We start from the raw sequence: 16,003 nt of genomic DNA, 5'->3' as shown, positions 1-16,003 counted from the left end.
AACCCAAGCAAAACATGGCCAAACAAAAACATGACTAACACAGACATGACAACATGATTGTGCGTGCTGCTGCTCCACTAATAGTACTAACCTTTAACACTTCATTTTACTCAATTTCATTAATTACTAGTTTCTGTGTAACTGTTTCTATATTGTTTTACTTTCTTTTTTATTCAACAAAATGTTTTTAATTTATTTATCTTATTTTATTAATTTTTTTAAAAAGGACCTTATCTTCACCATACCTGGTTGTCCAAATTAGGCATAATAATGTGTTAATTCCACGACTGTATATATCAGTATCGGTTGATATCGGTATCGGTAATTAAAGAGTTGGACAATATCGGAATAACGGCAATCCCTATTCAAGACTTATGGCAAAAACATCACTGCACATCATAATGTGGAATGCGCTCCCAACAGGTATAAAATAAAGGGCATCTCTATCCTCCTTCAAAACCGCAATAAAAGTTCACCTCCAGGCAGTTACAACCCTAAACTAACACCCTCCCCGGATTGCTAACAATCAAATGTAAACAATCAAATGCAGATACTTTTTCTTATGCCTTCTGATCTCTCTCTCTCTCTCTCTCTCTCTCTCTATGTCCACTACTTGCTGTCCATAGCCTACCCCCCCGTCCACACCCCTGATTGTAAATAATGTAAATAATTCAATGTGATTATCTTGTGTGATGACTATTATGATGATAGTATATATGATAGTATATATCTGTATCATGAATCCATTTAAGTGGACCCCGACTTAAACAAGTTGAAAAACTTATTGGGGTGTTACCATTTAGTGGTCAATTGTACGGAATATGTACTTCACTGTGCAACCTACTAATAAAAGTCTCAATCAATCAATCAAAAAGCTACAGTTTCCATCTTAAAGATCTATAAAAATTATTTGGGAATGTCCGGCGGGCCAGATTGAAGAACTTAACGGGCCGCATGTGGCCCCCGGGCCTTAATTTGCCCAGATCTGCCTTAAAAGGAAGCCACACACACGTTATAATCATCCCATTTGCTCTTTTAATGATTTACTATCACGTAGTTTTGAATTATTACTGAAAAATAAATTTTTGAAAAAAATGTGCTTATTTACAGGGTCATGCATTTTTGGATAATTACAGTATGGGGAAAAAGAACAATGTTTTCATTTTTCTAATGTGAACAAATTTAGTTGAAGTTGTCAGTCCTTTCCAAAGTTGAAAAGTGAATTCCATATTAAATGCCGGTTAATATTCATTAAAAGTGGACTGATTCAAAGCAGCTCTTATCTCGTGTAAAAAAAAAAAAAGAGCCTGCATTGGCTTAGTGCAACATTAAAGGGGAACATGTCTAATGAACAGTGAAAGAACATTTCCTTGCACCACCTAATCGGGCTTTCACCTGCAGACAAACTGAAATGGTTTTTAAATTGATTTCACCGCCACTGAAACCTGCTTGTATTATTTCCCTCGACTTTATCCTGGTCGAATTCTAACTTCTGCTCTTCCATTTCTTTGGAGCTCTCCTTCAATGAACCAGACAAAAGCCGAGTTCATGTGCATGCGGCCTCTCTCTCCTGGCACAGCCGGATAAAACAAAAACAAGCTAAGAGGCACAACCTTGATGCGTGTGCTGCCGTCTTGTCTGTCGCCTCGCTCTCTTCGCTCGGCTGCCAGAAAGCGAGCCTGATGTGAAACCCTGCAGATTGCTGGCGCGACTGTGCACTGGAGACATTTTGGTTGTTGTTTTTTAAAAGATGCTGCAGGCTGGATGGATCAATGCCACTTCAAATCAGCAGAATGTCTTCTGAATAAATAAGTTGCATGATTTAAAGTTGGTTATTATTATCTGTTGTTCTCACTGGCAAACCCTCACACGTACACAAGAGTAGGGAAGAACATTTTCTGCCCATGATGCAACATGGAGGATGGTTGCAGATGCATCATGCAGAAGACACACACAAAACGAGCTCGATTTTTGTTCATTCCTCACCATTGGCCTTGTGGTATTTTGCAGTGGCACTCAATTTCCAGTCCCTGGGGTTGCCAATGGACCTTAATGATGGCCGTTTCCAGGACAACGGGGGCTGTGGGTATGTCTTAAAGCCTGCAGTGCTCATGTCCAGTCAGAGGAGCTTTGATCCTGGCGGCAATCAGCGCGGCGTGCAGCCAACACACCTGCTGCTCAAGGTACGGCCGTGACAGCGTCCTACCGATCCACTCTGGGTGCATTAGGGCAGGGGTCGGCAACCCAAAATGCTGGAAGAGCCATATTGGACCAAAAATACATGTCTGGAGCCGTAAAAAAATGTAATGCCTTCTATAAGTGATATAATGAAGTCCAACACATGATATAAGTGTCTATTAGCTATAATAGCTTACTATCAAAATGAGTATGTCGCAAATCTTTGTTGACAGAAATGTTGAAATTTAATATTCTACCCATTTTTACAACCATATCATACCAACTAGAGATGTCCGATCAAATCGGCCTGCCGATATAGGCCGATAAATGCTTTAAAATGTAATATCGGAAATTATTGGTATCGTTTTTTTTATTATCTGTATCGATTTTTTTTTTTTTTTTTTTTTTTTTTTAAATCAACATAAAAAACACAAGATACACTTACAATTAGTGCACCGACCCAAAAAACCTCCCTCCCCCATTTACACTCATTCACACAAAAGGGTTGTTTCTTTCTGTTATTAATATTCTGGTTCCTACATTATATATCAATATATATCAATACAGTCTGCAAGGGATACAGTCCGTAAGCATTATATATCGATATATATCAATACAGTCTGTGGGGGATACAGTCCGTAAGCATTATATATCAATATATATCAATACAGTCTGCAAGGGATACAGTCCGTAAGCACACATGATTGTGCGTGCTGCTGCTCCACTAATAGTACTAACCTTTAACAGTTAATTCTACTCATTTTCATTAATTACTAGTTTCTATAACTGTTTTACTTCCTTTTTTATCCAAGAAAATGTTTTTAATTTTCTTTATGTTATAATTTAAAAAAAAAAAAAGTATATATATATATATATATATATATATATATATATATATATATACACATACATATACATACATATACACACACATACATACATATATGTTATTTACATGTGAACAATGCTGTATAATAGACTGTATTTATATTATTCACATGTAAAAATACCTAAATGTTTGTGAGCGAACTGTGGTGCTGAATTTCCCCCAGGGATCAATAAAGTACTTTCTATTCTATTCTATATATGTATATATAATTTTTATTTTTATTTTATTTTTCCCCAGACCCTCCCTTTTTTTCATACTTTATTTGTGTATAACAATTTTTATACTACTACTACTACTACTTTCATTAAATTTGATGCGGTTTTTTTGGACTAAACCCAATTCAAAAGGAAATACATTTTTTAATATTTTTTTGTGGGAAATGACAAATTTAATACAATTAAACATAAATTACGACTATCACTGGGGATCAAACCCAGGAAGTCTACCATATGAAACAAGTGCTTCATGCTGCGTCCTTTGGGGCCAGAAACAATGTGAAGAGAACTTTGCTATTATCAGTGACGGAGCAGTCAAGCGCTAGGAAAACATTTGCGCCGTTCAGTGTCACTGAGAAAAAAAAGGTTTATAGGTAGGTCGGTAGTTTTTTACAAAAAACATTTTGTTTTCTTCTCTTTTACTCCCCTCCACTTGGGTAACTACACTTCATTTTAATTTAATTTAAAAAAAGAAATGAACAAAAGCCTTTTAAAACCTTAAAAAAAACAGCCAGTGATTCTTTCAGCGTGGACCAAACAGTGAATCTATAAAATATAAACGTGATGAGTTTTATTTGCATTGTCACTGTTGTCATTTGATCATTTCAAGGGGAAACATTGCAGCCTCGAGTCAACGCCGTTTGAATCCTGAGCAGCATTTAAAGAAGCCATGATGTAAATTATTCATCTGTTCAGGAAAACAATATCCCACCTTGTTGTTTAGCATAATCTGTTTTTTATGGGCTATTAAGAAGAGATATGTTATCTATAAATATGTTAAATAGTCACACACTTGTGCCAACTACAGGTGATCAGTGGCTCCAACCTACCTGTTCCCAGGAGTGGCAAGGCTCTGGACCCTTTCGTCAGAGTGGAGATTCACGGGGTCGCATCAGACTGCAACAGAAAAACCACACACACTGTCAAAAACAACTGTAAGTACTGCAAAACTTTTACGGTGCACCACTTTGGCAGTCCGCACTTCTATTGGGGGACTAAAGTGGAGGGTCTGAAGCGGAGGGTCCGTGTACCTTCCTTCCGTCCATTCTATTTCCAATTCTCTAATGCAAATCCCCCCCAAAAAAATCTTTCATTTCTGAAACAAAAGTTGGAAAACTTATTTAATGAGACTTTTTTTAAAACGACCATATGACTCCTGCTGCCTTCCTTCTATTTCCAATTCTGAAAGGCAAATCAAAAAACCAAGTTAGGGCCGTTTTTTCGATTTTTACTATATATGGCATATTTGAAAACAAACAAAAAAGGGCTGATTTTCATTAAAATGTTGCCATAAAATTTGATTTTGTGCTGTTTTCCTTTTATGGATTTATAATTTTCCAGATAAACACAAAAATCCAATTAATGTTAATCCAAAATGCAAAAATGCGTGTTTATCTATGTCAGGGGTCAGCAACCTTTTTGAAAGCAAGAGCTACTTCTTGGGTACTGATTAATGCGAAGGGCTACCAGTTTGATACACACTTAAATAAATTGCCAGAAATAGCCAATTTGCTCAATTTACCTTTAACTCTATGTTATTATTAATAATTAATGATATTTACACTTAATTGAACGGTTTAAAAGAGGAGAAAACACGAAAAAAAATGACAATCAAAATTTGAAACAGTTTATCTTCATTTTCGACTCTTTAAAATTCAAAATTCAACCGAAAAAAAGGAGAAAAACTAGCTAATTCGAATCTTTTTGAAAAAAATTAAAAAAAAATTTATGGAACATTAGTCATTTTTCCTGATTAAGATTAATTTTAGAATTTTGATGACATGTTTTAAATAGGTTAAAATCCGATCTGCATTTTGTTAGAATATATAACAAATTGGACCAAGCTATATTTCTAACAAAGACAAATCGTTATTTCTTCTAGATTTTCCAGAACAAAAATTTTAAAACAAATCCAAAAGACTTTGAAATAAGATTTAAAAATTTGATTCTACAGATTTTCTAGATTTGCCAGAATAATTTTTTTGAATTTTAATAATAATAAGTTTGAAGAAATATTTCACAAATATTCTTTGTCGAAAAAACAGAAGCTAAAATGAAGAATTAAATTAAAATGTATTTATTATTCTTTACAATAGAAAAAATTAATTTACTTGAACATTGATTTAAATTGTCAGGAAAGAAGAGGAAGGAATTTAAAAGGTAAAAAGGTATATGTGTTTAAAAATCCTAAAATCATTTTTAAGGTTGTATTTTTTCTCTAAAATTGTCTTTCTGAAAGTTATAAGAAGCAAAGTAAAAAAATTAATGAATTTATTTAAACAAGTGAAGACCAAGTCTTTAAAATATTTTCTTGGATTTTCAAATTCTATTTGAGTTTTGTCTCTCAGAATTAAAAATGTTGGGCAAAGCGAGGTGAGCTTGCTAGTAAATAAATAACATTTAAAAAATCGAGGCAGCTCACTGGTAAGTGCTGCTATTTGAGCTATTTTTAGAACAGGCCAGCAGGCTACTCATCTGGTCCTTACGGGCTACCTGGTGCCCGCGGGCACCGCTTTGGTGACCCCTGTGATGACAAATTGAACCGGAAGCAGTATTTTAGCTTTTGTCACGGCGTGGACTATGAGGCAGCTTGTTTTTCCCGTGGTGCAAGCGAACCAGACTGGACATGGCGTGAAGGTAGCTACATGATTTAATTTTAACTCCAAAGTACAAACAAAAGGGTACAAAAAAAAGTCACGCACAAGGCGGAGAACAAACTTGGCTATGAAAACAAGGACTAGCACAAAGGCAAAACTATGGACATGAAACAAAAACTATCTAACTGTTACATGAATAAACAAAAACTTTCTTGGAAAGCATGGAACTATGGCATGGATATTAGAGGTAGCATGGGTAACAGAGGTAGCATGGGTAGCATAGGTAATGTCGTCAGGCCGACTGCCTGGCAGCTACAAGCTTAAATACTAGTGACAGGTGCGTGAGTCCAAAACGGGAAACAGGTGAAAACTAATGGGTCGGCATGGTAACAAAACAAGAGTGCACAAAGAGTCCATAAACCAACGGAACATAACCAAACAAAACATGATCACAAAGACATGACAGTTTAGCATGTTTTTAGCATAACGCTAACATCTTTGTTCAGCAGGAGTCCTATTGTCGTTTAAAAAAAAAGTGTCATTAAATAGTAGTCCAACTTTTGTTTCAGAAATGAAAATAGAAAAAATGGCCCGAAATTTGTTTTTTTGATTTGCATTTAAGAATTGGAAATAGAGTGAATGTAAGGTACACGGACCAAAGGTGTTACTGTTATGCTAAAAACATGCTTAACGCTAAGGAAAAACTAAAATACTGCTTCCGGTTCAATTTGTCATCACATAGATAAACACGCATTTTTGCATTTTGGATTAACAAGAATTGGATTTTTGTGTTTACCCGGAAAAATAAAAATCCATAAAAAGGAAAACAGCACAGAATCAAATTTTATGGCAATATTTTAATGAAAATACACCCTTTGTTTTCAAATCTGCCATATATAATAAAAATCGAAAAACGGCACAATTTTTGTTTTTTGATTTGCGTTTCAGAATTGGAAATAGAATGAACGGAAGGTACACCTTTTTATTAATTTTGGCCAGAGGGGGAGCACTTCAAATTTTTACACACACTTGTTATTTCATATGTTGACATGAGGGGGAGCACTTTTAAAACCGACAGTCAATTTCAAAAATCCCTTCTTTTTGGGACCACCCTTAATTTTGATAGATGTCACCACCAGGGGTGCAAATGAGACATTATCTATTAGATGCAATGGTTTTCCGTATTGGGACCATGATTTATGTCATCACTTGTTCACACCTATAGCGGTATAGCTCGGTTGGTAGAGCGGCCGTGCCAGCAACTTTACGGTTGCAGGTTCGATCCCCGCTTCGGCCATCCTACTCACTGCCGTTGTGTCCTTGGGCAAGACACTTTACCCACCTGCTCCCAGTGCCACCCACACTGGTTTGAATATAACTTAGATATTGGGTTTCACAATGTAAAGCGCTTTGAGTCACTTGAGAAAAAGCGCTATATAAATGTAATTCACTTCACACCTCCTCATACGGAAGGTACTTTTCCTTGTTGATGTCTCAAGAAGGGTGGAAAAAACAACACACACACACACACATTCTTGTATTTGTTACCTTCTTGACATCTCCGAAAAATGCCTACCTCTTTAGGACCACCCTTTCTAGATATATAAATATTTGTATTTACAACATTAATAATATATACATACTATGCAAATATAAAAAAAGGTAAGTTTTTAGTAAATTATTATTATTTTGATTGTAATTGTTTTTTTTTACTTAACATTATTACAGTGTACAGTATTTTTCTTTTTAAATACATTTTGGACACACTTGTTATTACATATGTCGGCCAGAGGGGGAGCACTTCAAATTTTTACACACTTATTTCATATGTTGACCAGAGGGGGAAAAATTTTAAAACCTGGTCCTTGAATATTTTTTCCCCCCCAGAATATTTACTTACTCAAACTCAAGTACTTATTTGAATGACTCCCTTTTTACTTTTACTTAAGTCATATTACTCTGAAGCACTTTTTTCCCCACCAAGTACCACCTCAGAAAACACTCTGCTCTCCAAGTACCACCATAATGACCAACCATTAAAATACAGTAGCATAGTAGGCCTAAGTATTCATTAAAAACAATGTAATACTACACACAGTTTGAACAGTAACACTGTGTTTGAATATTTAAGTGATTATTTGGCGTGCCACTAGATGGAGGTACCACAGTTTGAGAATCGCTGCTCTAAAGAAACGTTACTCTTGAGTACATTTTTTTGGCTCGTCTCCCCACCTCTGCAAATCAGTTCTAAAAGGTCAATCATTAAAAAAAATATATATTTAAATCCAATTATTTCCTCCCAGATATGCAAATATGTTAACATAAAAGTCATTTTATAGATCATTAAAAAAAGCCCTCAGGGAGCGCAGATCTTTGCTAGGCTCGACCTTCAATAGTAAAGTCCTGAATCCAGACGGTGATCCTCTAAATCAGGTGTCAAAGTGGTTTTCACTGAGGGCCACATTGCAGTTATGTTTGGCCCCAGAGGGCCGCTTCTAACCGCGAATACTATTATTGCACTATTTTTTAATGCATTTTATTAGATTTAAATTTTAAAAAAATCTAAAAAATATGGTAAATTGCAATAATTTCACCTCAAAATGTAGTGTATATTACTGTAAATGGAAAAACTGTACTGCTGTTTTTATGGTAAAAGAAAAAGGCAGCTCAATTGCCAGAATTTTACTGTAAAATTTACATTAGTTTTTTTTACTGTAAATTAAAAAAACTGCATTTTTACAGTAACATTTTGGCAACTGAGCTGCCAGGTTTTTTTTTGTAGAACTGTAGATTTTTCAGTGTATTACAGTAAATGCCAAAACGGCACCACAGTTTATTACAGTAAAAAAAAGTACTGTTTTCTTTCATTTAGAGAAAAATGCTGTAAAAACGAGTTAATTTCACAATTTTACCATGAAATCTGTTGCTACTTTTACATTGCACAATTTGATGGATAACTTGCTTTGAAATCATTATTATTAGTATTTATCTGTTTAAAAAATGGTTTGAATGTTTGATAATATATTTAATTTTACATTGCACAGTATTTATCTGTTTAAAAAATGGTTTGAATGTTTGATAATATATTTTTGCACAATTAGACAATATTTAAGTTAACCATGGAGTACATATTTTTATGCATTTTATTAGATTTAAATGAATAAAAAAATTAAAAAATATGGTAAATGGCAATAATTTCACCTCAAAATGTAGTGTATATTACTGTAAATGGAAAAACCGCCACTGCTGTTTTTATGGTAAAAGAAAAAGGCAGCTCAATTGCCAGAATTTTACTGTAAAATTTACATTAGTTTTTTTTACTGTAAATAAAAAAATGCATTTTTACAGTAACATTTTGGCACCTGAGCTGCCAGGGGTTTTTTTTGTATAACTGTAGATTTTTCGGTGTATTACAGTAAATGCCAAAACAGCACCACAGTTTATTACAGTAAAAAAAAGTACTGTTTTTTTTCATTTAGAGAAAAATGCTGTAAAAACCACAGTAAATTTCACAATTTTACCATGAAATCTATTGCTAATTTTACATTGCACAATTTGATGGTTAACTTGCTTTGAAATCATTATTATTAGTATTTATCTGTTTAAAAAATGGTTTGAATGTTTGATAATATATTTTTGCACAATTAGACAATATTTAAGTTAACATAATTTGCGATTACATGGAGTACATTTTTTTTAATGCATTTTATTAGATTTAAATACATTTAAAAAAATTAAAAAATATGGTAAATGGCAATAATTTCACCTCAAAATGTAGTGTATATTACTGTAAATGGAAAAACTCCACTGCTGTTTTTATGGTAAAAGAAAAAGGCAGCTCAGTTGCCAGAATCTTACTGTAAAATTTACATTAGTTTTTTTTACTGTAAATTTAAAAAAAGCATTTTTACAGTAGCATTTTGGCACCTGAGCTGCCAGGTTTTTTTTGTAGAACTGTAGATTTTTCAGTGTATTACAGTAAATGCCAAAACAGCACCACAGTTTATTACAGTAAAAAAAAGTACGGTTTTCTTTCATTTAGAGAATAATGCTGTAAAAAACAGTCAATTTCACAATTTTACCATGAAATCTATTGCTACTTTTACATTGCACAATTTGATGGATAACTTGCTTTGAAATCATTATTATTAGTATTTATCTGTTTAAAAAATGGTTTGAATATTTGATAATATATTTTTGCACAATTAGACAATATTTAAGTTAACATAATTTGCGATTACATGGAGTACATATTTTTTTATGCATTTTATTAGATTTAAATAAATAAAAAATAAATAAAAATATGGTAAATGGCAATAATTTCACCTCAAAATGTAGTGTATATTACTGTAAATGGAAAAACTCCACTGCTGTTTTTTATGGTAAAATAAAAAGGCAGCTCAGTTGCCAGAATTTTACTGTAAAATTTACATTATTTTTTTTACTGTAAATAATAAAACTGCATTTTGACAGTAAAATTTTGGCAACTGAGTTGCCAGTTTTTTTTTGTAGAACTGTAGATTTTTCAGTGTATATGAAAAATGAGAAAAATGCTGTAAAAACCACAGTAAATTTCACAATTTTACCATGAAATCTATTGCTACTTTTACATTGCACACTTTGATGGGTAACTTGCTTTGAAATCATTATTATTAGTATTTATCTGTTTAAAAAATGGTTTGAATGTTTGATAATATATTTTTGCACAATTAGACAATATTTAAGTTAACAATTTGCGATTACATGGAGTACATTTTATTAGATTTAAATAAATTTAAAAAAATATGGTAAATGGCAATAATTTCACCTCAAAATGTAGTGTATATTACTGTAAATGGAAAAACTCCACTGCTGTTTTTATGGTAAAAGAAAAAGGCAGCTCAATTGCCAGAATCTTACTGTAAAATTTACATTAGTTTTTTTTACTGTAAATAAAAAGAACTGCATTTTTACAGTAGCATTTTGGTACCTGAGCTGCCAGGTTTTTTTTTGTAGAACTGTAGATTTTTCAGTGTATTACAGTAAATGCCAAAACGGCACCACAGTTTATTACAGTAAAAAAAAAAGTTTTTTTTTTTTCATTTAGAGAAAAATGCTGTAAAAACCACAGTAAATTTCACAATTTTACCATGAAATCTATTGCTACTTTTACATTGCACAATTTGATGGATAACTTGCTTTGAAATCATTATTATTAGTATTTATCTGTTTAAAAAATGGTTTGAATGTTTGATAATATATTTTTGCACAATTAGACAATATTTAAGTTAACATAATTTGCGATTACATGGAGTACTTTTTTTTTTTCTCCCAAAATCGAAGGAAATAATACATTTAGTAAGAAACGTTGCCGTACTTTGATACATATTATTTCCAGGCTTTCGAGGGCCAAATCAAATGAACTGGCGGGACCTTGAGTTTGACATCTGTGCTCTAAATGTAGGAGCGTGTTCCTTTTCCCATTTCGGACATTTTCTGAATGTCTCGTCAAAATCCCGCCCATAACTTTTTGATGTATGGAAAACTGGAATGGAACAAAGCGTGTTCTCATGTAGCATCTTTGTGTCTGTGGGGCCGCTAACATGCACACACTCCTACAAGAAGTGGGGCGTGCAAAAACCGAGGCGCAGCGGTACCGTGTTGTGTGGCATATTGCAGTCCGCCACACCTCTCAGCAGTCGCACGTCATTTCTGATTGATTTGCACTTTGTAGTCGATGAAGTGATTAAAGAAGCTGGTGACGGTTTGCAGCTCTGAACCCTTACTGGGACACCGACATGAACTTCCGCCTCAGCATCCCCGACCTGTGCCTGGTCCGCTTCTCCGTCCGAGACCAGACCGGTTTCCTGTCCAGCGACTTTGTGGGCCAGTACACGCTGCCATTCTTCAGCATGAAGAAAGGTGAGCCCGGGACACAAAGGTTGGGTATTGTTTGGATTTGGACCATTCCACTGACACTTGCCAATGATTCTCCATTCCCATTCTACAAAATGTACCAACAGTTTGGTCAAGCAGGATATTAAATATCAATCATTGGAGCTCGAATATAAATGTTATAAAGTACAGTTGCACAAAAGTTTCACATTATTTTTAATAACCTCATTAAACGCATTTACACACACGCTGTTTATGTGTTGGCCATAGAGATGTTCCGAAATTGGCCGATACCGTTAATTATTTTAAGTACCGTATTTTCCAGACCATAGGGCGCACCGGATTATAAGGCGCACTGCCGATGTGCGCTATTTTTGATGAAAAGATAGAGAAAAAGAAGCTTATCGACTACGGACTACAATAGCGGACGCGCACACATTTTCAGGATTTATGCAGATCCCAAATACAGATCAGCAGGTACCAGAAGGTAAGAAAAGTTGCTTAAATATTTTTATGGATTTTTTTTCTTAAACGCTGTGTGTAATGTTCTATATTCTCAATGGAACTTATAAAATGTTGGTGTTGTTCACTTGAGTCATATTGCAGTCTACACGTATCTCTTATGTGTGACTGCCATCTACTGGTCACACTCATCATTACACCATGTACCAAATAAAATAGCTTTGGAGGTGGGTAAGCTCAACCAGAGTTATTCCGTACATTAGGCTCACCGGGTTATAAGGCGCACTGCAGATGCACGCAATTTTTCAGGATTTATGCAGATCCCAAATACAGATCAGCAGGTACCAGAAGGTAAGAAAAGTTGCTTTTGCATAATATTGCGAAACAAAACCCCAGATAATGTCTTACCTTATACACACACCATAATAATACTGGTATGTTGAAGCACAGTACCATCCATCAAGCGGTGCGGCTTCATAGCTTACCAAAGTCCTACTAAAACATTTTGATAGATTTTTGAGCTCCATGTGTGATGTTCTATATTCTCAATGAAACATACAATATTTTGGTGTTGTTTACTTGAGTCATATTGCAGTCTACACGTATCTCTTATGTGTGACTGCCATCTACTGGTCACACTCATCATTACACCATGTACCAAATAAAATAGCTTTGGAGGTGGGTAAGCTCAACCAGAATTATTCCGTACATTAGGCTCACCGGGTTATAAGGCGCACTGCCGATGCGCGCAATTTTTCAGGATTTATGCAGATCCCAAATACAGATCAGCAGGTACCAGAAGGTAAGAAAAGTTGCTTTTGCATAATATTGTGAAACAAAACCCCAGATAATGTTTTACCTTATACACACACCATAATAATACTGGTATGTTGAAGCACAGTACAATCCATCAAGCGGTGCGGCTTCATAGCTTACCAAAGTCCTACTAAAACATTTTGATGGATTTTTGAGCTCCATGTGTGATGTTCTATATTCTCAATGGAACATATATAATGTTGGTGTTATTTACTTGAGTCATATTGCAGTCTACACGTATCTCTTATGTGCGACTGCCATCTACTGGTCACACTCATCATTACAGCATGTACCAAATAATATAGCTTTGAGGTGGGTAAGCTCAACCAGAATTATTCCGTACATTAGGCTCACCGGGTTATAAGGCGCACTGCCGATGCGCGCAATTTTTCAGGATTTATGCAGATCCCAAATACAGATCAGCAGGTTCCAGAAGGTAAGAAAAGTTGCTTTTGCATAATATTGCGAAACAAAACCCCAGATAATGTCTTACCTTATACACACACCATAATAATACTGGTATGTTGAAGCACAGTACAATCCATCAAGCGGTGCGGCTTCATAGCTTACCAAAGTCCTACTAAAACATTTTGATGGATTTTTGAGCTCCATGTGTGATGTTCTATATTCTCAATGGAACATATATAATGTTGGTGTTATTTACTTGAGTCATATTGCAGTCTACACGTATCTCTTATGTGCGACTGCCATCTACTGGTCACACTCATCATTACAGCATGTACCAAATAATATAGCTTTGAGGTGGGTAAGCTCAACCAGAATTATTCCGTACATTAGGCTCACCGGGTTATAAGGTACACTGACAAGTTGAGAAAAAAAAAAAGATTTTAAGTGCGCCTTATAGTCCGGGAAATACGGTATTTATGTTGAGTGCTACTGAGTGTAACAAAATCTACACAATATTTAAAATAGTTCCTAGTTCTCTTTTATTACATACAATTGTTAGGTCAAAACAAAGACAAAAGTGTAGCACATAGTAACTAAACAAAAGCAAAAGCTACTATTAACCGTATTTTTCGGACTATAAAGCGCACTTAAAATCCTTTCGTTTTCTCAAAACTCGTCAGTGCACCTTATAACCCGGTGCGCCTAATGTACAGAATATTTTTGGTTGTGCTTACCGACGTCAAAGCTAAATTATTTGGTACATGGTGTAATATAAGTGTGACCAGTAGATGGCAGTCACACATAAGAGATACGTGTAGACTGCAATATGATGCCAGAAACAACACCAAAACTTTATATGTTCCATTGAAAATATAGAACATTACACACGGCGCTCAAAAATCTATCAAAATGTTTTAGTAGGACTTTGGTAAGCTATGAAGCCGCACCGCTTGATGTATTGTACTGTGCTTCAACATACCAGTATTATTATGGTGTGTGTATAAGGTAAGACATTATCTGGCGTTTTGTTTCGCAATTGTCATGAAGTGGTGGTGACGAACCCCAAGATGCAGAGATGGCAGGCTTGGTACAAGAAAACATGGTTTTAATGTTCAAAAAAAGAAAGGAAAACACGAACCAGGAAACAGCAACCAGGGACAGGAGTCAGGAGTCAGGATCCAGGGAATAGCTCACAGCAGTCAAGAAACCGGCAGTCCACAGCAAACAATACCCCAGCACTGACTGGAGGGCAAGGCAGCCCACTGATTGACACCAGGTGTGGCCAGGTGCCAATCAGTCGCAGCTGAGGGGAACAGCGCTAAGGGAGGCAAGCAGGAAACTGAACAAAAATAAGAGCACTGACAGGAAATAAAACACAGAGGGAAAACTAAAACAACCAAAACTGTCAGTGACAAACCTGACAGCAATATTATGCAAAAGCAACTTTTCTTACCTTCTGGTACCTGCTGGTATTTTTAATTTTTTTTTTAATTTTTTTTTTTTTTTTACATAAATAAATACAATCATGTGTGCTTACGGACTGTATCCCTGCAGACTGTATTGATCTATATTGATATATAATGTATATATTGTGTTTTTTATGTTGATTTCATTAAAAAAAAAAAAAAAAAAAAAAAAATTATATTTCTTGTGCGGCCCGGTACCAATCGGTCCACAGACCGGTATCGGGCCGCGGCCCAGTGGTTGGGGACCACTGCTTTAATGCACCTCCTAATCCGGTGCACCCTATGGTCCGGAAAATACGGTACTAATGTTCACCTTTTTTGCCCTCCAAGTCCTCTTGTGTCCAGGGATGTATTCCCTCAGTTTGTAAACATGAAAAAAAGATAGTGTGCAAATAAAAAGATGGATCCAATCACTTCCCAGCAGGCAACTTGCAACTTGTTGAATTTGGTTGTTTTGTCTCCTCTTGTGGCAAATATTGATCTTTTTTTATTTCATTTAGCCATTTTCTATGCTTGAAAATGCTTGATTTAGATCAGGGGTCAGCAACCTTTTTGAAACCAAGAGCTACTTCTTGGGTACTGATTAATGTGAAGGGCTACCAGTTTGATACACACTTAAATAAATTGCCAGAAATAGCCAATTTGCTCAATTTACCTTTAACTCTGTGTTATTATTAATAATTAATGATATTTACACTTAATTGAACGGTTTAAAAGAGGAGAAAACACGAAAAAAATGACAATTAAATTTTGAAACATAGTTTATCTTCAATTTCGACTCTTTAAAATTCAAAATTCAACCGAAAAAAAGAAGAGAAAAACTAGCTAATTCGAATCTTTTTGAAAAAATTTAAAAAATAATTTATGGAACATCATTAGTAATTTTTCCTGATTAAGATTCATTTTAGAATTTTGATGACATGTTTTAAATAGGTTAAAATCCAATCTGCACTTTGTTAGAATATATAACAAATTGGACCAAGCTATATTTCTAACAAAGACAAATAATTATTTCTTCTAGATTTTCCAGAACAAAAATTTTAAAAGAAATTCAAAAGATTTTGAAATAAGATTTAAATTTGATTCTACAGATTTTCT

The 16,003-nt window shown here is 34.7% G+C and overlaps 1 protein-coding gene and 1 long non-coding RNA gene across 3 annotated transcripts in view; one reads left to right on the top strand and one right to left on the bottom strand.

Moving 5' to 3' along the window:
* LOC133641698 (uncharacterized) overlaps positions 1 to 4,186 on the bottom strand; it is a 77,681-nt gene extending 73,495 nt beyond the window's left edge. The window contains exon 1 of the long non-coding RNA XR_009824325.1: positions 4,113 to 4,186. This is a non-coding gene — a long non-coding RNA (uncharacterized LOC133641698). The remainder of the gene's footprint in view (positions 1 to 4,112) is intronic.
* LOC133641694 (1-phosphatidylinositol 4,5-bisphosphate phosphodiesterase zeta-1-like) overlaps positions 1 to 16,003 on the top strand; it is a 53,399-nt gene that overhangs the window by 36,512 nt on the left and 884 nt on the right. For both annotated transcript variants that reach the window (XM_062035631.1, XM_062035632.1), the window contains 3 exons: positions 2,011 to 2,183; positions 4,091 to 4,217; positions 11,631 to 11,780. In XM_062035631.1, coding sequence (XP_061891615.1) covers positions 2,011 to 2,183; positions 4,091 to 4,217; positions 11,631 to 11,780 — 450 coding nt within the window. The remainder of the gene's footprint in view (positions 1 to 2,010; positions 2,184 to 4,090; positions 4,218 to 11,630; positions 11,781 to 16,003) is intronic.

The sequence above is a fragment of the Entelurus aequoreus genome, linkage group LG24 (assembly GCF_033978785.1).
Source record: "Entelurus aequoreus isolate RoL-2023_Sb linkage group LG24, RoL_Eaeq_v1.1, whole genome shotgun sequence".
Lineage (NCBI taxonomy): Eukaryota > Metazoa > Chordata > Actinopteri > Syngnathiformes > Syngnathidae > Entelurus > Entelurus aequoreus.
The sequence above is the reverse complement of the archived record's forward strand: the minus strand, read 5'-3'. Positions and strand labels throughout refer to the sequence as shown.